The sequence below is a fragment of the Musca domestica genome, unplaced genomic scaffold (assembly GCF_030504385.1).
Source record: "Musca domestica strain aabys unplaced genomic scaffold, Musca_domestica.polishedcontigs.V.1.1 31, whole genome shotgun sequence".
In the NCBI taxonomy this organism is placed as follows: Eukaryota; Metazoa; Arthropoda; class Insecta; order Diptera; family Muscidae; genus Musca; species Musca domestica.
Window position 1 is genome coordinate 237,326 of NW_026712309.1, and position 22,949 is coordinate 260,274.

A 22,949-nucleotide genomic window follows, 5' to 3' on the forward strand; every position below is an offset into this window, starting at 1 on the left:
TATTTTGATGATTCTAGCAACATTACTCACCGAAATTCTTTCAAATTTGGTATTTGATATTCGCAATAGATGCTACAGCCTACGACAGGAGATTGTCTGTGCAGGTCCACGTCTTCGTATAGCCCCAATACCTCCCTATATTTGGTATTTTGGTGATTTTAGCTACATTATTCACCGATTTTTTTTATTCAAGCTGCACATTCGAATATTGTAATGCTTTATGACAAAAGTTGCCTATACAAGTCCACGTCGTCGTATAGACGTTTAACGGCTACATTCGGTATTTTAAGATTTTAAATGTATTTTTAACAAATTTTATTTTTTTTTTAATTGCCAAAATTCTCCAAATGGTGGAGAGAGCTTTTTTACTTGTTATTATGCAAATTGTTGGCCCTCAATGGAGTAGGTTCCGGAGAAATGGGTCAATATTTTCAATTTCGTATGGGACTACTTCATCCACTTTATACGAAATATGTGACCATTTTTTTGAAAATGTTCATCAAATACAGATCAAACTATTTGTACGGGCTAAAATACAAAAAAATCGAACATTTATGTCCAATTTTATGTGAAATCATACATACTTTTGAAATTTGAAAAGAGTTGCATGCTTATTTGGCGTTTCCTGAGCGTGCCAAATTAAAATGGAATCGGATGTTTATTTCGCATTTTAGGAACTTCATGGATATTCAAAATGTTTACCCCTTGTGGGTCAGATATCTTCTGTTAGTAGAAATAATGGGATGTGTGAAGTATGAAGAAAACCAGATGCTTATTTCGGATTTTATGATGATTATGGTTATTCCAAACATTGACCCTTTGTGAGGGAGATAACAGAAGGAATGGTGCGATCTCTAGCATCTTTATAACAGATCTTGTGTTGATAGAAATGTTGAGATCTGTCAAGTCTAAATGGAATCGGATGTTAATTTCGCGTTTTATTAGCTTTATGGATATTCAAAATTGTGACCCTTTCTGAGGGAGGTACAAGAAGGAGTGGAACGATATAGTCCATATTTACACCAGACCTTGGGTTAATTAAAATATTTTGATGTCTGTAATAATCGGACTCGTACATCGCATTTTACAAGAGTTATAATTACTCAAAACTTTGACACCTTGTGGAGGAGATACTTGATGGAGTGAACCGATATTGTCCATTTTTACACCTGATACAAATATTAGAATTTGCAAAGGTGGAGCAATATCAGATTATCCTTTCTCTTTTTGTCCAGTAAAATCATTTCTTTTAAAACGTTGATGTTTTGTTGGCGGGTGGTACTAAAAGGAATATACCGATATTGTCCATGTCGGAACTCGATCTAATTTTGACAATAGTATTACGATGTACCAGTTTGGATAAAATCGGATACTCGGACGGACATCGCTAGATAGACTCCAAATGTCCTGAAACGGCTTGTTCCAAAGAGACCTAGTGTGTATACCCGTTATTGCGATGAGGTACGGTAATATGGGGGTTATACGGTATCGTGGACCTATATAGGCCATTCTCAATACCCAAAGTCCTGCAGATGAAACACCCATTTAAATAAAATTTTATCAGCCTACTTCAATTCGTTCGGAAGCTAGAGTGACCTGGCATAACAATATTTATTTCATATTTATTTAAGTCCGATACGAAATGGACACTATTGACCCATTCCTTGGGAACCTATTACATAGAAGGTCAACAATTTGAATAATCATAACAAAAGTCAAAATATATTTAAATATTCAAATATTAGGTGGGAGTATACACCTGTCGAAAAAACCGACTAATACTTTTTAACTTGTTCGAGTTGAATTCAAAATTTTTATTTTAATAATTTAAGACGTTTCCATTATAAGTCAAAATCTCCCATTTTACGTAATTTTTTGATGAAAGGTTAAAAGAAGGAAATATTTTTCATCAAATGTCAATGTGACTGCAGTTTTTTTGGATATGTTTCGCAAAATTTCATATAAAACTTTGAAAACTTGCAGAAAACTTTGGATTTCGTCAAGGACTATTGGTTTCAAAAAGGGGCCATGTCGGTCCACTTTATGGTATATTCACTATATATGTCGAAACCCCCATGTTAAGTATTTTTTACATTTTTATAAGTAATAAGAATAAGTTGTAAGTAATTCTAAAAATACCTCTCCACATAGGTGATTAGAGATAGATGAGACTATTATAAAATATTGATAATTATGTGCTTTTGCATCTCTCAAAAATACGATGTCCAGTGTAAATAATCCATCAAACTAGTTCTAATTGTATAGTCCGAAACCATTGCTTCGTATTCCCCAAAAAATAATCGATTGCGGCAAAAAAGAGTTTAAAGACAGGTAAATAACCAATAACAATAGCTTCAATTTATAGTCAGCTGCTGGTTTTTTATTGTTTGCGCTGGAGGAGACAACAAGAAATATTTTGAATAAAATCGAAAAAAAAATTGTCATTTCATCATGTTTTTCTGTCTATTTCGTGTTTTTTTTTTCAGAAGCCACATGAACTACAGCCCCCAATTGTAAAAGAATATCGATGGCAAATGGTGTCGTGTTGACAGTGAGAATGGCATAACAAGGGCGTGACGAATTCTAGACATAAGCTGTTGACACTCTACATACATACATACAGATGATGTATGTGTGAAGGTAAGTATTGATGCCTTAGGTTTGATCTTGGTTGTGACCAAAATTCTTTCCCTTCCTTGTGCTGTTGTTCTGCTTCTGTCTCTGGAATACTAGAGTATAAAAAGCACTGGCTTGGCTGGTAATCGATATCAGTTCATTAAGCTCCATTGCAAAGAACAGTCTTCTTACCCCAATAACAACAACAAAATGAAAGTAAGTTTTGTTGTGTTTTTTGTTTAGCTTTTGATTAATTGTTTGCCAAAGCAAGGAACATCATTTTAATTGACTTTTATTTTCTTTTTCGTTTTGTTTTTCCATTATCCTTAAAAGTTCCTCGTGTGCTTGGCTTTGTTCGTCGCTGCCGCCTCCGCCGGTGTAGTTGCTCCCCTCACCACAACTTATAGTGCTGCTGTGCCTGCTGTTGCCACATATGCCGCCGCCCCTGCTTACACCGCATATGCTGCTGCTCCCGCTTACACCCACTCTGTGTACAGCGCTGTCCCTGCCTACACTTCGTCGGTTTACAGTGCTGCCCCAGCCTACACCACCTATGCTGCTGCCCCTGCTGTAGCCTATAGTGCTCCCGCTGTCTACTCGACTTTGTTGAAAAAGAAGTAAATTTGAAAGGGAAGATTCTTTGAGATTGGATTGTTTGAATTGATGTCGATGAGTTTGGATAGAAAAGATTTTTTGTAATAAAGTGAAATAAAAATTTAAAATAAAGTAATAAAAAGGTATTTTAATATTTTTTTAAATTAATTTTATAGTTGGTAACTTGTTATTTTATTATCACAAAAATTATGGAATCATGAGCCATATCGGTCCACTTTTTGATATAGTCCCTATATATGGCTAATCCCCGAAAGAAAGCGAGATAGACTCATAGTTCCTCTTGAAGATATGCATAGATTCACATTCTGAGACAAATTATGCATGTCCGTCTGTCCGTCAATCAATGTATTTTTGTAAACAAAGTCGCAGGTCGCATTTAATATCCGTTCGAAATGAAATTTTACACAAATCATTTGTTTGACCCAAGGACGAACCCTATTGAAATTAAAGATAATCGGTAAAAATTTAGACGTAGCTTCCATATATATCTTTGTACGATTTAATTTTTTGTGCACCAAATATGTAATATAAGTCCAAATAAGATGGAATTGGGCACATAAGACCAAACTGTGCGTCAGTCAGTCAATTTTGTGAAAATCGATTTAGATATAGCTGTAGATCCCATATATATTGTTTATTCGATTCCTATTTTTTGTCCTCCAATGCCGCAATAGGTACACCGTGACAATAATATTCAGGGAAATACATCAAATATAGCTCAGAAAAACCTGTGTCAAACTTTATCGAGATCGGTTCAGATTTAGATATAGCTCTCACATATTTTTTTTTACTAGAGTCCAATTTTATTGTGCACCAACTGATTAACATAAGGCCAAATTCAATGTCTTTTGCTACATACAAACGAAATCTGTCTGGAAGAAAGTGTATCAAATTTGGTAAAAATTGGTTAAGATATAATTATAGGTCACGTATATATGTTTCATCCGATTATTTATTTAAGGCAATCACATCCGTAAAATGCTTTGGCAACAACAATATTTAGTACCAACTATCAGATATATCATAGATATAGCTCTTCTTAATTGTATAGAGATCGGTTCAGATTTGGATAGCTCACCTATATATCTTCATCTGATTTCACATTTATTGTATGTAAAACGTATGAATATTGACGAATATTGGTTCTGATACAAATGCCTCTGCTAAATTTAGTAGAAATTGATTCAAAGTGAGATATAAAGGGTGAAATAAAAAAAATGCAACAAAGTCAAACGCCATCATTTTTACATGTTTTTTAAATTTTATTTAACGTAAGCCAAAAATTTAGAAAATAGCATCAAATTCGTCACCCTTGGTACGAATTATAGTCTTTAAAGGTCAATGAAACCGTCACACGCTGCCCGAATGTTGCTCTGCGGTATTTCGACCCATTCCGCGAGTTGCTTGCCGCAAACCTTGCTTTCCAAATACTCCAGACACAATAATCCAACGGATTGGTATCCGGAGATATTCGCATTCGTGCTGAATGCGATGGTGCTAAGTCCTGTTGGAATGTCCAAGTCTTTAATACACCCTTCAGAATATTTTCGCTATAATATTCGGCATTTATTCTAATGCCACGGTCGATTAATACGAGCGGAGAGCTACCATCGGCCGGCGCTTGAGTTCTGGTGGCCAAGCTGACCTCTTTGGCAAAGTAAACACGATCATTTTGTTTGTTTACAAACTGCTGGACAACGAATGTTTTCTCATCGGAGAAAACCAAATTCGGCAGTTCACCACTTTCGGCCAAGCGAGTCTATTTTTTCTGTTGCGGCGTAAATTCCTGCACTTTTTGGAATTTCAATGGCTTTACCCCGAGCTTATTTTTCAATATTTCCCGAATGGAATATTGCGATATGTTCAGCTCACGAGCCATTTTTCGGTCACTGCGACGCGGGTTTCGATCAAGTTGCTTCTTAACTTTTCGAACCATTTCAGCTGATGTTGCTGTTTTTTTTTTTTTTTTTTTTTTTCTGGAAAATTCTTAAGAAAAATTCTTTTGAACGCTTGTAAACAAAATAATGAGCTGTCACTGGAATAATTTAAACAGCTGTCGGACGAGTGGCTTAGAAATGACAGCAGTCTGAAGTTGGTTGCAGTTTTTTCATCTCACTCTGTATTTCATGCGATTTGGGGTTTGAAGTTTTTCACATGGTCATATTCACTCCAGAAGAATGATATTTGGTACCGGACATCAGATACTGTTCGAAAATACCTCTGTCAAATTTTATGGAGATCGGTTCAGATTAGGATATAGCTCCCATATATATTTTTATCCAATATCAGGTTTATTGTTCACCAAATGACCAATAGCGGTCCAAATGGCCTGAATTTTGGAAATTACGACTGAATTCATCCTATAAAACAGTACTTCAAATTTGGTGTAAATCGATTCCGATATAGCTATAGCTCTCCTATATGTGTTCTATCCATTTCGGGGTTTAAAGTCCCTTACAAGCGTAATATGCATTCCACATCAATGATCTTTAGTACCAGATATCAAATACAGCTGTGAAATAAGTGCATGCAATTTTGTCAAGATCGGTTCAGATTTGGATATAGCTCCCATATATACGCTTTCAGGTTAATTGGTATCGGTAATGGCCAATATCTGTCAAAAGGTCCTGAATTTTGGTACATCCTACCGAATTCAGTCTAGAAGCAAGTACATCAAATTTGGAGAAAATCGGTTCAGGTATAGCTATAGCTCCCATATATATATATATATTTCATGCGATTTGGTGTTTATCTCCCTCACATTCGTAATATGCATTTGACAACAATAATATTTGGTACCAGATATCTTAGAAAGCTCGGAAATAACTTTGCCAAATTTTGTCGATAACTTTTAAGAATTGGATATGGCTCCCATACATATCCTTAGTCTGATTTCAGGTTTCTTGTGCAAATAATGGCTAATATCAGTCCAAATGGATTGCATTTCGGGACGTACGTTTATTTTGTGGAACTCGGCTCCGAATTTTTTTAAATATAATCCAACTCCAAGTGATATTAAGCACTCTGCTCTAAAAACAAATGTTGATAGGTGGTATGATCTATTTCAAATAAATTATTTTGTTATGGGATCTCTACTAAATATACATAGTGCTGTAGGGTATCCTATAGTCGGCCCCTCCCAACGTTTTAACTTTTCCTTACCGGTTTCTATTTAATTTTGGTACTTTGAGTTCTCAACATATAGAAACGCTGGTAGCACGCCATTATAAACTAAGGTCTACTTTTCGGTGCAGATCTTCAAAGATACCCCTAGATTTTAGTTATTGCGAGGGGTAAACAGTTTCTTTGTTGTTTGATTATACTTTAATATATTGTTTATTACTAAGAAAGTTACCGTGCACACCCAATGTATGTAATCTCTTATCTCATCATAATTTGTCTATTTGTTTAAACCACATCTACTTTAGATTGTGATAATAAGTTGTTTAAATAAATCACAGTATTAAGTGGAGCAGGAAAAGTAATCATATGGTAAAACATAGAGATTAAAATTTTTAATAATCTGAAATGTCTTATCTTGGGTGTTGACAAATTTCAGAACATTTCATCCGGCCCATTAGCTCAGTTGGTTAGAGCGTCGTGCTAATAACGCGAAGGTCGCGGGTTCGATCCCCTCATGGGCCAATATGAAATTATTTTACAAATTTCTTAAAAAAATTATTTGTTTGCTGCGACTGTTGATGAACTTTTCAAATTATGAAATGAAATATGTTGAGGAATAAGAAAATCTTTGTAAAAAACAGTACTAAGATTTATTATGCCAGCGAGGTCTATCTAAAAGTGCAAACATCATTCAAATCTTTAGGAAAACCGAGATTTTTTAATCTGAATTTTTTTTTTATCAATTTAATATAAAAAAGAGACCAACGCCTGCCCTCGATCTTAAATCGGACATCGGGCCCATCTTCGAACTTGGAAAATTTCATTTTCCTATCTGGTTTAGTTAGGATGCTAACATGATAAAAACAAACGGGCGGTCAGTTTTTGATTAAAATAAAAGCTGAAATAAAAGCTGTCTTTCTGAAATGTTATTATTTTCTGTCTTACCCCTACCGAAGTTTAAGTCCAAATTATGGACGTTGATGCATTGGTATAATATTTTGATTGGCTTTAATAGACAAAGTAGGCCCACATATTTTAATGCCTTTACCACAAAGGTTTAATTAATATCCACTGCGAACGTGAACTATACATGAAAGTACATTGGTCGAAAATTGTGGAAGTATATACCCTTCATTATGCCTAACGGTGATTTGTTCATACTTAATAGAGACAGCGTTCCATGTAAGCAGATATCTGTCCAAATTTTTTTTGATACCTTGGACAGTGGTTGTCTTTAGCTGCACTAATAAAGAGTCAATAACTTTAAGATTCGCTTAATTATCCAAAATAAATAGGTACGAGTTCGGTTATTTTATCTCCGATAGTTTTAATCAATTCTTCATGATTGAAAACATCTCTGCTTGAACAACACTACAATTTCCATCCATTTTTTAGGAGTAGACCATTGTTAGTAGCTTACACAAGGCTCCGGCTATCGTGCCTTCTTCTTCTGTCTTTGATCCGTCTGTATATATAGGTAGACCGATTAGAGATTGATTGGCACCGTTCCAATAATCCCTGATTGGAGTCAGTATTTAAATTTTATTGAAACTTATGGCTGGAGATATGTAATCGCTGTTGCGTTTGTGAGTGTTGATGTTTACTTCAACTCTAAGAAAATCCAGCAGGGAGACATGACCCTGACTGCAGCATATTCTGTTCTGATAGCCTCATCCCACTTCGTTAAGGCTGGCACCATAATTTAAGTTCGATCGGAGAGAGGTTAAGCATTAGGATGCTTGAAATGCTCTTTTTAAGCGCCTGTGATTAGAATTGAAGCAGCAGCGTGCCACCAGACAAGACATCGATAGGAAAGGAGGGACCAAATCACAGCATTATGTATCCAGAGTATGTTAGAGGAAAAGAATTCCCAGCTCTTTTAATAAAATCTTTCTTCATCTGTCCAAAGCCTTGCCAAGATATTTGACTGCAGAAGAGAGCTTTAAGGTGGAATGTTTTTGTCCGGCTTGCGCTTATGTGTGAGCAGTACCAACTCTGTCTTTGTTGGGTTATCTGCTTGCCCATCGCGTCAGCTTTTGCAAGTGATGAAGGCTACTTCCATGCCAAGGAAAGCCGCCACTGCACTTATTTTTCTCCATGTTTTCTTCAATGTAACTGACCACTTCATGAAGAGAGGTTTAAACGGACTTTCCTTATATGTAGGTGCGCTGTGAACAAATACCACTTTTTAGTCAAATCCGTGAAAATTTGTGACAAAAGCCATCAAAATGCCGAATATCGGGAGGTACCGTTATCTGGGGGCTATACCAAAACGTGGGCCTATGCATAGAATGTTTCGCTACACGAATTAGGACTCATTATGACCTACAAATACCAATTTTCAGACAAATCCGTGAAAAAATATGGAAAAAACCATCAAAATACCGAATATCGGGAGTTACCATTATAAATGAGCTATACCAAAACGTGAATCTATACATAGAAAGTTTCTCTACCGGAGCTAGAACCCATTATGACCAACAAACAGCTATTGCCATATCTTAACCGATTTCGATCAAATTTGGCATACTTATTTTGAGGTCCAATCTGATCGTACGTACAAAATGTCATACTATTTGGACTGATATTACACGTTTGGTGCACAATAAAAGGCAAATCGGACGGAGATATATATGGGAGCTATATCTAAATTTGACCGATTATCTCCAATTTCAATAGGGTTCGTCCTTGAGCCAAACAAATGATTTGTGCAAAATTTCATCTGGATAGGGCCATAAATGCGAACTGTACTTTGGTTACAAAAATACATGGACAGACGGACAGACGGACAGACGGACAGACGGACGGTCGGACATGCATAAATCGACTCAGAATGTGATTCTATGCAGATCATCAAATGGAACTATGTGTCTATCTCGTTTCCTTTTGCACAAGACATATATATATATATATACAAAAATATACAAAATACTTTACACAAATCACCTTTTTCATTTATTTTTCCAGAAATTCGTCTAAAAAACGGTTCTTTATCGTTAGCTAGGCTTTGTATTGCTCTCTTTTACAGAAACTTTTATTGTAAATTGTCGTTGTATCGATAAAAATATTTTATACTTTGGTGGAGTTTTCGAACACAATACAGCGATCTGGATAGTAAAAGAAGAAAAATCTATCGCTAGAAGAAATATGAAAAATATACATACTGAACTAACCCCTTAATATTAGGCCTAAAACAAAAGTTACTAACCAGATATAACGGGTTTTAACAACGAAATATCACAAATTTTTAGTGGCACGGGTACCAGAAAATACTTATAATTTGCTATAAATTTAAAATATAGATAAATCTCACTTGGCTGCAGACAAATTTATTAGAAGGGATTTCAAACAAAAGGAAAAATAGTGACAAGGTGATAAACGGTGGCACTTTTTAGATATCCTTAACGAAAACTTAAGAATTATACACTTTCTCTCCTATTGCATACTAGTACTCTACAAATTACCACTTCTCAAGAATATATGTTCAGATTAAACTTTTATAGGCCAATTTTAGGACCGCATTCAAAAGTCTCAGTAATATCGAGTTTCAGAAAAAAATTTTCTATAGATAATCCACAAAATATTTTTCCCTTAGTAGTTCAGATTCGTCTTTATGAACTTTTATTTTTTTTTTTTTTTTTTTTCGTAAAAATGTATAAAAATCAAAATTTCATGTTTGGCGTTTTGCTCACTAATAAAGCAACACTGTACAACATAAGGTAAGCTTATTTTTTAATGCATTAATATTCCATTTATTACATTTCAATATCGACAGATATTTGCAATTTCCGACCTTTTTGCAATCTAAATATTTAAAACTGATTTAATTTATATCAATTGATGAGTAATAAATTATTAAAAATATTATATCACATTAATAATTTTTAAACCAATGAAAATGCCTGCTTTTTATATCCCAGTTAATAGTGTTTATTGAAATAATAGCTGCAATTTATTATAGATCTATAACTAAAGCGATAAATAATGCAACACATTTCATTCATTCTCCCTCATTTGACAAAGTTGTCATTTACAATACAAAATGTATTCGTTTTTATTTAACAATTTTATCCTTTTGATTTATATACATAAATAGTAAAAACAAATTCATTATTTAAATAAAAACAATATGTTTTAATAACTTTTCACAATGTCATAATTTATGATGCATAGATTTATTTATTATAGCCATTAAATTCATCAAAGCTCATAAATGAATGGAAAGTTTTCATTATTTGTTATTACAATTTTTTTAATAACATTAATTTGTTTTTATTTTAAAAAATATATATTTTTTAAATATAATAAAATAGTGAACATAAAGTTTACTTATTGGCCCATGGGGGGATCGAACCCGCGACCTTCGCGTTATTAGCACGACGCTCTAACCAACTGAGCTAATGGGCCAGTTAAGGATAGTGTGATAAGCCCACTACATAATGTAGCACCCTGTTAGTTACTGCTGTTGCGTTCTCACCACTTCATTAAATGAGTAAACCCCATTCAACTCTGTTGGCTAAGTGTTATGTACTATTTGTGTACATGAATAACAGCGCTGTTAACATGGGTATGCAAAATTACTGCTAAACCATATGCTATGAATGTCAATTGTAAAACACTCTTACCTTACTAGGCAGGTAGCATTTGGAAGATTGTTTTTGAAAAAATCATTTTGCTTACTCGTATTCAGTCTTTGGGTAATCAGAGAATTGTTAGCTCACTTTTTCGATCGGAAAACGAGTCGAAAGTGACTCTCCCTATTAAAAAAAGAGTTCAATTTATACTATAACAAAATGTATGGGAATTGCAAATCAATTATTGAACTCCATAAAATGTGAATATTTTTTATTTATTATTTAATTTAATATTGTATTTCGATTATCTAAAGATTGAAAAAAAAACATTAATATGTAACAGATCATGCAGCTGTTTGGGATGTGATATTAATAAAGAATTTTCTGATTATATCTTGCACAGATAGGTGCTGGAACACAGCTTGATTTGTTTTTTTATACCCTCCACCCATGGTGTTTCTTCAAAACTGAGTAGATTTGTATATGTTTTCCTATACGACGCCAATCGGAGGTTGTTATGATATGCATTTTCAACAATTTTTCCAAATTTCATAAATTTTTCATTCAACATTTTCATTTCCAGAATCATTGTTCCAGCAGCTGTGTCGATGCGACTACTTTCTTCTACCATGCCTCCACCATAGTATGGAGGTTAGATTTAGTTTGTCATTCGAACGAAGTGAAGTAGATTGATCAAATTTTACTCAAATGTATATTATGTCTGCAGGACTTTTGGCATTGAAAATGGGTCCGGTTTGTCCACGTCTTCGTATAGCCACCATAAAACGGTACCTCCCGATATTCAGTACTTTGCTGATTTTAGCGACGTTATTGTTTCAAATTTGGTATTTGATGTTTGTAATGGATACTACAGCATATGACAGAAGATTGTCTGTTCATTTCCACGTCTTCGTATAGCCCCCATATAACGGTAGCCCCCGATATTCGGTATTTTGATGATTTTAGCCACATTTTTCAACAGAATTGTCTAAAAATCCACACAAGGAGATCCTTGTGGATACTTTATCCCTAGAAAGAGAATTATCTATTTAGGTCCACGATATCGCATAGCCCCCATATAACGGTACTTCCCGATATTCGGTATTTTGATGATTTCAACCACATTTTTCAATAGAATTATCTGAAATTCTACACAAGGAGTTCTTTGTGAACACTTTATCCCCTGAAAGAGAATTGTCTATATGGGTCCACGATATCGTATATACCCCATATAACGGTACCCCCCGATATGCGGTATTTTGATGATTTAACTACATTTTTTCAACGGAATTGTCTAAAAATGCACATAAGGAGTTCCTTGTGAGTACTTTATCCCATAAAATGTAATTATGTATATAGGTCCACGATATCATACAGGCCCCATATAACTCTCCTTCACGTTCGGAAAACGACTCTTTATGAGGTAAAATGTGTCTAATCTAAAATATGTACAATAAAAAATGTAATATACAATAAACAGGTAAGCAAAGGCTTTAGACGTGTGGGGCCGAACATGTGATACCCTACAACACTACAATATATGGGAAAATCTCCTTAGATCCGAAACCCATTATTGTCGATTTTTTTGGAATAATGCAATACAGTTCAGCACAAATGTTACCTTTGGTTTTTTACCAGGGCATTTGCCTTATGTTTACCCGTCTCTGTCGTGCAGATTGGTATTCAAAACAATTTGCAAAAAAAAAAACAATTCCAGCGACTGCGAAACCATTTTTGATTTTTTGATTCATTTGAACCCTTTAATATACATCTTCAAAACAATAGGCATATATTCTGACAATAACCCTACCTCTTTCCAAATTTCGTGAGAATCGGACGATATTTGTCAGAAGTAAAATTTTATGGACTTGTGATTTCGCTTGGATTAAAAATATTCGCGGTTTAGTGCAAATTTTCGTATTTTTACATGGTCTATTTTACCTGCTAAATATTGTCCGATGACCAAATCAAATGTTAGGCTTCTGCGCAGCCCCATGCTAAATTTCGAGTCTATTGGTCTATAATTGCAACTTGTATAGAAGCTGCAAAATCCGAAAATTTTTCTGTTTTTGGTCCATTTTAACACCTAAATATTTTGCGATCAGCTCCCAAATCAACAGAGTTCTATTCTGATCTTAACCCCACCGTCATTCTCAATTTCGTGAGGATCGGTCTATAACTGCGACCTGTAGCTTGATTACAATTTAACATGGACAGACGGAGGGACATACATAGCTAGAAGGACTCACCTCGGCGTAATCCATATATAGTTTCCTTTGTCGGGGACCAATATTTCTAGGTGTTACATAATGTTCATCCTAATCAAACTTATAATACCCCCAACACATAGTGTTGTAGGGTATAAAAAATATTGAATTCCGTAATCGTTTCCTCTAATTTATTATTGTATTCCCATTATTTAAAGATTGAAAATGAGGTTAATCTGTAGTAGATCATGCAGCTGTTTGAGAGGTGATCATAACAACGTATTTTCTGATAAGATTCTGTACAGATAGGTGCGGGAACACAGCTTGTTTTTTCTTATAATCATAACGGAACATTTTGTTGCGTTTCGGTAGTCAAAAAGTTGACTTTTTGTTAATTTATAAAAGTTACATGGAGGTGTCGAGTTATTTTTGTTTTAAATTGAAATATAAAAACAAAAAATATGTTGTGAAAAAAAAAAAAATAAAAAAGAAAACCAGTAAGGAAAGTTCAAAAGTCGGGCGGGGCCGACTATATGATACCCTTCACCACTATGCATATTTAGTAGAGCTCTCGTAAAAAGGTTTATACAGGGCATTTCAGAGATCTATGAGATATTTGGTACAAAATCAAAATCTATCTAATTCTATCGTGCATTTTACGAACTATAGCTATCTCTGAACCGGGTTTCTCCAAATTTTACGTATTAGCTTCTAGACTGGTGATTTGGGCTGATATTGACCATTTAGTGCACATTTAACCCGACATCGGATGAAGATATATATGAGAGCTATATCCAAATCTGAACCGATTTCGATAAAATTTAAAACAGCTATTCCTGTGCTCCATCTAATACCTGGTACCAAATATCACGGTTGTAGAGTGAATATTACGAATGTATGGGACTAAAACTCTAAATCGGATGAAACATATATATGGTTGCTATATCTATATCTGAACCGATTTTCACTAAATTTGATATACTTTCTTCTAGGCTGAATTTGGTCCGATGTACTAAAATTCAGTCCATTTGGACTTATATTGGCCATTTGGTGCACAATTAACCCGAAATCGGATGAAGATATATATGGGAGCTATAGCTGTTTCTGAACCGATTTTCTTCAAATTTGTTGTATTTGCTTTAAGGCTAATCTCGGTCACATTTGCCAAAATTCGGGCCATTTGGGCTGATATTTGCCATTTGGTGGTCAATTAACCCGAAATCGGATGAAGATATATATGGGAGCTATATCCAAATCTGAACCGATTTCGATAAAATTTAAAACAGCTATTTCTGTGCTCCATCTAATACCTGGTACCAAATATCACGGTTGTGGAGTTCATAGTAGGAATGTGAGGGACTTAAAGATAAAATCGGATGAAAGATATATATGGAAGCTATAGCTATATCTGAACCGATTTTCTCCAAATTTGATATACTTGCTTCTAGGCCGAACTCGGTTGGGTGTGCCAAAATTCAGGTAAGTTGGACTAATAGTGGATATTTGGTGCACATTTAACCCGAAATCGGATGAAGATATATATAGGAGCTATATCTAAATTTGATCCGATTCTCACCAATTTCAATAGGGTTCGTCCTTGGGCCAAAAAAAATTTGTTTGGAAAATTTCATCTCAATCGGATAATAAATGCGGCCTGCATTTTGTTCACAAGAATACATGGACAGACGGACGGACGGACGGACATGCATAAATCGACTCAGAAAGTGATTCTATGAAGGTTCTCAAAAGTAACTATGGGTCTATCTCGTTTCCTTCTCCATGTTACAAACAAATGCACAAAGACATAATACCCTTACCACTATGTGGTGTAGGGTATAAAAAAAAGAATTAAATATCTAAAACAATTAAGCAAAAAAGCAGCTAAGTTTGGAACATATTGCAAAATGTAAAAGCCGGAATATCGGGTGTTATTAAAAAGGATAAGCTTGTATCGCCAATTATACGCCAGAGACTGCTATTCGCGTACTTCAAATACAAATTTTGCAATAAGTCGGTTAAAAAATGTGCATAAAATCGAAATACTATTGAATTATATGGGGGATATACAAAAAGTGGAACCTTAGAAGTAAGTTTCTATCATAAGAAGTTGTACCCATTATGAACTCCAAATTTGAAACAATTCCGCCCAAAAATGTGACATAAATCATAAATTGTTAGAGAGAGAGAGAGTTATATGTGGGCTATACAAAAATGCGAGGCCGTATAGGTATAAGTACAAAATATAGTTGTTGTCGAATGCATATTACAAATATGAGAGACTTAAACACAAAATTTGATGTAACATATATATGGGAGTTATAGCTATATCTGAACCGATTTTCACCAAATTTGGTGTACTTGCGTCTAGACTGAATTCGGTCGGATGTACCAAAATTAAGGTCATTAGGACTGATATTGGCCATTTGCCGCATAATTATAGCGAAATCGGTTGAAGATATATATGACAGCTATATCGAAATCTGATCCAATCTTGATAAAATTTGGCAGAGGTATTTCCGAGCTCTATAAAATATCTTGTACTAAATATCATATCTAAATCTGATCCAGTTCATCACCAATTTCAACGGTATTATTAATATTGTTTGCAAAATATCATCTTAATCGGATAATAAGTGCAACCTGCATTTTGTTCACAAGAATACATGGACGGTCGGACGGACTGACATACATAATCGACTCAGAAAGTGATTTTATGAATATCCTCAGAAGTAAATATGGGTCTATCTCGCTACCTTCTCCCTGGTACAAACAAATGCACAAAGACATAATACCCTTACCACTATGTGGTGTAGGGTATAAAAATATACACTTTATTAGTTCTATAGATTCCGTAAATTAGCAGTATGTTTGAAAATATACTCTAAGTAAGCGTACATTTAGACTACAGCTACATATTTATACCGCAAATCACAAAATAACTTTTAACCTCAGACGAATTTAATAATCCACCGTCAAATAACATAACAACTTCTAAGTAAACACTGATCGGTTGATCAACTTTGCCTATCCTTCTAATTTTATTACGCTGCAAAAGAATGTATACATACCTCAATCTGACAATAATAAATTTATATCTACTAATTAAAATGCGTGGTAAAAAAGCTTCATTAAAAACAGAAGTTGTAGATTTAAAGAAAGAAATTAAGGGAATGAAGAAGGGTACTAAGCGCCAATAAATAAAATTAACGGAAGAAGCTGTTGTCGTTAAATTAGAAGCTCGAAAACAACATGGATTAGATATAACCGTACACGATGATTTCGAATATTTATGATATGTTACAAACGGGATGACGAATTTAACATACCCTCCTTTTTAAGGTTATTAAAATATATCTTTGATTAGCAGACAACAGCTACATCTTTATACAGCAAATCAGCAACATCGCAAAATAACTTTTTAACCTCTGACGAAATCAGCCATGTCCCGTTAAATAACGTTACAATTTGTAAGTAAACACTGATCAGCTGATCAATTTTATTATACCCTCCACCTTGGAAAGGAGGGTATATTAACTTTGTCATTCCGTTTGTAACATCCTTAAATATTCGTCGTAGACCCCATAAAGTATATATATTCATAATCAGCATAAAATTCTAAGTCGATTTAACGATGTCCGTCTGTCTGTCTGTCCGTCTGTCTGTCTGTCTGTCTGTCTGTCCGTCTGTCTGTTGAAATCACGATACAGCCCACATTATTTGACGTAGAGCGCCAAAATTTAGCAGAGCAATTGGTATTGTGTCTAGGATGGTTGGTATTGAAAATAAGATATATCGGTCCACGTTCTGGTATAGTCGCCATATAACGGTACCTCCCGATATTCGGTATTTTGATTATTTTTGCCACAGTTTTTAACGGATTTGTCTAAAAATTGGTATTTGTTGGTCATAATGAGTTCCAGCTCCGGTGGCGAAACATTGCATGTATGGGTCCATGATTTGGTATAGCCCCCATATAACGGTACCTCCCGATATTCGGTATTTTGATGGTTTTTGCAACATTTTTTCACTGATTTGTGTAAAAATTGGTATTTGTGAGTCATAATGGGTCCCAGTTCGTGTGGCGAAACATTGTATGTATAGGTCCACGTTTTGGTATAGTCCCCATATAACGGTAGCTCCCAATATTCGGTATTTTGATGATTTTTGACTGAATTTTTCACGAATTTCACTGAAAATTTGGTAGTTGTAGATCATAATGGGTCCCAGTTCGTGTGGCGAGTCATTGTAATTATAGGTCCACGTTTTGGTATAGCCCCCATATAACGGTACCTCCCGATATTCGGTAATTTGATGATTTTGCCCCTTTTTTTCACGTATTTGTCTGAAAATTGGTATTTGTAGGTCATAATGGGTTCTAGCTCCGTTGGCGGAACCTTGCATGTGTAGGTCCACGATTTGGTAGAGTCCACATATAACGGTACCTCCCGATATTCGGCATTTTAATGATTTTTGCCACATTTCTTCTAATGTTTCCTTTACCCTAAGGTGGAGGGTATTAAAAGTTTGGCCCGGTCGAACTTAATGTTTTTTTATTTGTTATTTATTTAATTTGCAGTGCAAAATGTGTGCACACCCCAAACTGGCAATATTTGCTCTGTTCCAGAAATAAATGATGTCGATGTTATAAATGAAAAATCGGATGTCGTAGTAGTTGGGTTGGGTTGGCTAAATTAGAAGCTTGGAAACAACATGGATTGTACATAGTAGTAGGCAAACTCAATGACTTCAAATACTTACGTTCAATGCATTAAAAATTCGCATTCTTTCCATGATTTGCTGTAGCAAAATGAGACAATACTCAAACTATTTGTCAGTATAGAAAATTTCGACATTTATTAACTGACTGGCCAACTATATAGTTAACTTCTTAGCCAACTAACTGTAAATATTCCAATAAGTTTCTTACAACCTATTTTCCGAAAGAGTTTATAGTAAACAAGTAAAAAAGCTGTAAGTTTGGCAGGACCGAACTTCAATACCCTCCACCAATTAGAACGAAATTGGCAAATTTCCAAAAAATAAAATCCGTTAAAGATTCTTTAAAACTCTTAAAAACCCCGAATGTACCCTTATATTAGGCCGACGACGTGGACCTGCTTTGACAACTTTTTTCATAAGCCACTAGCTGGCCCGGTCCGCGTTGCCGGCCCGTACTTTTAGTCTTTAAAGCATAAAAAATCACAGATCTGACTTATGTAGGCGGCACAATTTTGATTATAAGTAATGACGCCATTATAATTACTCCAATTTTGATTATAAGTAATGACTTGATTATGAGTAATGACTCCATAACTAAATATAAATTAATATTCATGGTAAAAATTATAATTACCGTCGGTTTTAGATATTTTGAATAGCCTGATCTTATTTTTCAGCTATAGGCTTTAATTTGAGTGTTAAATACCTATATGATAAAGAACATCTATAATAGCCCCATGTGAAATTTCAGCTCAATTTTTGATATTGTAAAAAGCATTCAAATGAGCTATAATTTGAAATTTGTATTTCCAACGTTTAAAATCCCGTACTGCGTGGTATTCAGTTTTGTCCACCGCATACTTGAAAGCAGAATGTTGTCAGAACAGCCAAAAAAAATACTCTTTTGCTCCGATTACCTTAAGATGTTTGTCATTTAAATTGTGCGGTGGAGATCCAATAAAGTTACTTTATAATTTCGTTTTTTTTTATTCTTAATTTTTCTACCACAATTTCCGACTGAGTGAGTCCCAGATTGACATTTCAGAGTTTATTTCATATAGACGTACATCCCAAATCTACGTTCAATAGAATACCAAATTTTCGTTTCTGACCACACATTGGTTGGGAAAGTGGACTTGGGGGTATACTAATGTGGGGACTATACTTAAATAAATTCCTATGAGGATAATTATCTGTAAGATGATTTTCTACCCCAGGGTTTTTTACCCCAGGTAGCCTCAAGACTAAGATGCGCACTTTTCCGAAAAATAAAAATTTATAAGAAGAGGTTTTCTTCCCCCTTAGAAACAAAGATGTCAATTAAGGGCCAAAAAATGAAAAAAGTGGCCAAGACCTCGAAAATACCTTAAATCATATGATGGTGATACAAAAACGTGATAATTTTTTGCAAAGATGGTTTCTTCTTAAATTATCAACATAAGCTAAAATTAGTACGAAAAATATTGTATGGTGACCTGCCAAAGCGATTAAAGGTATCTTGAATGTTTAGGTAGAATTTCTATTTTGCGTTCTTTATAGTCGGTATTTGACTGATTGCAGTCCCAATGTATTTTGCATTTTGTGTTCTCATTTGACAATTTATTGTCATATGAAAGAAGAAGGTCCACTTTTGAAATTAACCCCATAACGCTTCTTTTGTCATTTTTGTTTGTTTAAATGTGTTTGCATCTTCCAGCTGAAGCACGATGTAGGTCCTGGAGTAGAAAGCATTTAACATCGTACTGCACCCTCATTTCATTTTTAATATTATTTATTCAGAATTCAAACCAATAAAAAACTGTACACTTCAATATAGAAAAAAGAAAAATAATCTTCAACTGGTTCGCTGAATTTTTTTGCAGCAAAATTTTAAAGGTCCTTACGAAGTTTGTCGGTAGAATGTACTATTATTTTGAAATTCGATTCCATTGAAAAATTGTCGATTTTTCCCGATTTCAGAATTTTCATATAAAGCGACAACAGATAAAATTGTTATTTATAGATTTTATGTATTTATTGGGTATTACGAATAAATACATAAAATCTATAAATAACAGTTTTATCCGTTGTGGCTTTATACTACCCAAAAAACCTACACATCATATTAGAAATCAAAAAAAAAACACTACAAATGTACATTCGAAAATAGTAAGTCAAAATGGAAAAAAATATGCAATATAAAACACTACTATTGTACATTTTAAAAGTCAAAATGAAAATGTTCAAATTTCACATTTTTACGCGATTTTTTTGGAATTTATTCTTTTCTGCCAAAGGGGCAATTCCGAATTTGTCTAAATCGTTAAAATCAGACCGGCGGTCTTTATGTTATAAGAGTAGTAACAAACACAACTTTCTTTTACATTTAGAGAGATAGGTTTAAAAGTAGGCGAGTTCCTCAGCCCCTAAATAAGTCCATAGGGTTGGATGGAAAGCCAACAGCATCTCGTGTAATAATTCTCAAACCGATATCTTCACTATTTTGGCAAATATAAAGATTTTAGATAAATCGTAATAGTGCGCGTAAAAGGGGGCGTGGTCAATATTTTTTCTTTAAAAACCTAACTCGGGGTATGACGAACGTTTGTACAAAAAATTATGCAAATCGCCCCAGCCGTTTCCAACTGATTCCGTTACCAACAAACAAAAATTGATTTTTATATATATAGATTTAATATCGCATTTCGATTATATAAAGATTGAAAAATAGTTAATATGTAACAGATCATGCAGCTGTTTGGGATGTGATATTAATAAAGTATTTTCTGATTATATCTTGCACATATAGGTGCTAGAACACAGCTTGTTTTGGGTTTTATACCCTCCACCCATGGTAGAAGAATATAGGTAGATGCATCAACACTTGTGAATACTGATATGTCAATTTTTTTCAAATGTTTTTTCAAAACTGAGTAGATTTGTATATGTTTTCCTATACGACACCAATCGTTGTTGTTGTTATGATATGCATTTTTAAAAAAATTTTCCAAATTTCAATAATTTTTCATTCAACATTTTCAATTCCAAAATCAGTTCATTGTCCCAGCAGCTGTGTCGATGCGACTACCTGTATTCTTATACCATGCCTCTATCATAGTATGTATGTTATATTAAGTTTGTCATTCGAACGAAATGAAGTAGATTGATAAAATTTTACTCAAATGTATATTATGTCTGCAGGACTTTTGGCATTGAAAATGGGTCCGGTTTGTCCACGTCTTCGTATAGCCACCATAAAACGGTACTTCCCGATATTCAGTACTTTGTTGATTTTAACGACGTTATTCACCGGAATTGTTTCAAATTTGGTATTTGAAGTTCGTAATGGATACTACAGCATATGACAGAAGATTGTCTGTGCAGTTCCACGTCTTCGTATAGCCCCTATAAAATGGTAGCCCCCGATATTCGGTATTTTGATGATTTTAGCCACATTTTTCAACAGAATTCTCTAAAAATCCACACAAGGAGATCCTTGAGGATACTTTATCCCTAGAAAGAGAATTATCTGTTTAGGTCCACGATATCGCATAGTCCCCATATAACGGTACCTCCCGATATTCGGTATTTTGATGGTTTTAACCACATTTTTCAATAGAATTGTCTGAAATTCTACACAAGGAGTTCTTTGTGAACACTTTATCCCCTGAAAGAGAATTGACTATATGGGTCCATGATATCGTATATCCCCCATATAACGGTACCCCCCGATATGCGGTATTTTGATGATTTAACCACATTTTTCAACGGAATTGTCTGAAATTCTACACAGGGTGTTCTTTATGAATGCTTTACCGCTAGGCAGAGCTTTGTCTATATAAGTCCACAATATTGTATATCCCCCCATATATCGACACATTCCGGTATTAGGTATTTTAAAGATTTTAATGGATTTTATTTTTTTGAAAATTTTCTAGTTCGTTCCATGGTACAATGATATCAAGGTAGGGCTATGATACCATATGATTTCAATTTTTTATTTTCTTGGCTTAAAATGTCATCTTTATTTGTTTATGTATGTGTTTTCTTTTCGATAACAAAAAAATTGTTCAGAAAACATTCAAATTAGGATGTTTTCAAAATGTTTATGTTTTCAAATGTTTATACTATTTCTGACATTACAAGCCAAACAGGTAGACCTCTATACTTGCAATTTTTTCAAAGTTGACCTACCTTCTCTTCATTGTACCATGGTTCGTTCCAAGTGGTGGGGGGTATTCAAAGTTCGGCCCGGAAGAACTTACTGCTTTTTTACTTGGCTTTGCTTGTTTTATATTATTTATTTATTTATTATTATTATTTATTTATTTTTTTTTTTGAAAAAAAAAAAAAAATTTTTGCTAAATTTTTTTGAGTCTTTCTTGTAACCAAAAGAAAAACTGATTAACTCACTTTCACTATCGGAAAACGACTTTTTATGTGGCAAAATGTGTGTCATCTAAAATAATGAAATATACAATAAACAAGTAAGCAAAGGCTTAAGTCGTGCGGGACCGACCATGTATACCCTACAACACTTCAATATATGGGAAAACTTCCTTTTTGTCGATTTTTTGTTTTTTTAATAATGCGATACAATTCGGCACTAATGTTACCTTTTGGTTTTTACCTGCCACTGTCGTGCAGATTGGAGTTTAAAACAATTTCCCATAAAAAACAATTACAGCGACTGCGAAACCATTTTTTATGTTTTGGTCCATTTAAACCCCTAAATATACATCTTAAAAACAATAGCCATCCATTTTGACCCTAACCCTACCTCTTTCCAAATTCCGTGAGAATCAGACGATATTTGTCAGAGGTAAAATTTAAAAGGATTTGTAATTTCGCTGGGATTAGAAATATTCGTGGTTTAGTGGAAAATTTCGTATTTTTTACATAAAAGTTATGGTCTATTTTACTAAATATTGTCCGATGACCAAACCAAATGTTAGACTTCTGCGCAGCCCTTGCTAAATTCCGTTTCTATTGATCTATAATTGCGACCTTTAGAACAGCTGCAAACTCAGAACAATTTTCTGTTTTTTGTCCATTTCAACCCTAAATATTTTGTGATCATCTCCAAAAACAATAGCATTTTATTCTGACCTTAACC

The 22,949-nt window shown here is 34.2% G+C and overlaps 1 protein-coding gene and 2 non-coding genes across 3 annotated transcripts; 2 read left to right on the forward strand and 1 right to left on the reverse strand.

The window, feature by feature from the left end:
• Nucleotides 1-2,725: 2,725 nt before the first annotated feature.
• Nucleotides 2,726-3,378, forward strand: LOC101890259 (cuticle protein 16.5). Its single transcript, XM_005185246.4, has 2 exons — nucleotides 2,726-2,832; nucleotides 2,950-3,378. Exons 1-2 carry the CDS (start codon nucleotides 2,827-2,829, stop codon nucleotides 3,235-3,237), a joined length of 294 nt encoding a protein of 97 aa, XP_005185303.1. The 5' UTR covers nucleotides 2,726-2,826; the 3' UTR covers nucleotides 3,238-3,378.
• A 3,424-nt stretch (nucleotides 3,379-6,802) lies between these two features.
• On the forward strand, nucleotides 6,803-6,876 carry TRNAI-AAU (transfer RNA isoleucine (anticodon AAU)). The gene has a single exon. It is a non-coding gene; the product is annotated as a tRNA-Ile (tRNA).
• Nucleotides 6,877-10,687: 3,811 nt separating this feature from the next.
• Nucleotides 10,688-10,761, reverse strand: TRNAI-AAU (transfer RNA isoleucine (anticodon AAU)). Its single transcript has one exon. It is a non-coding gene; the product is annotated as a tRNA-Ile (tRNA).
• Between the last annotated feature and the right edge of the window lie 12,188 nt (nucleotides 10,762-22,949).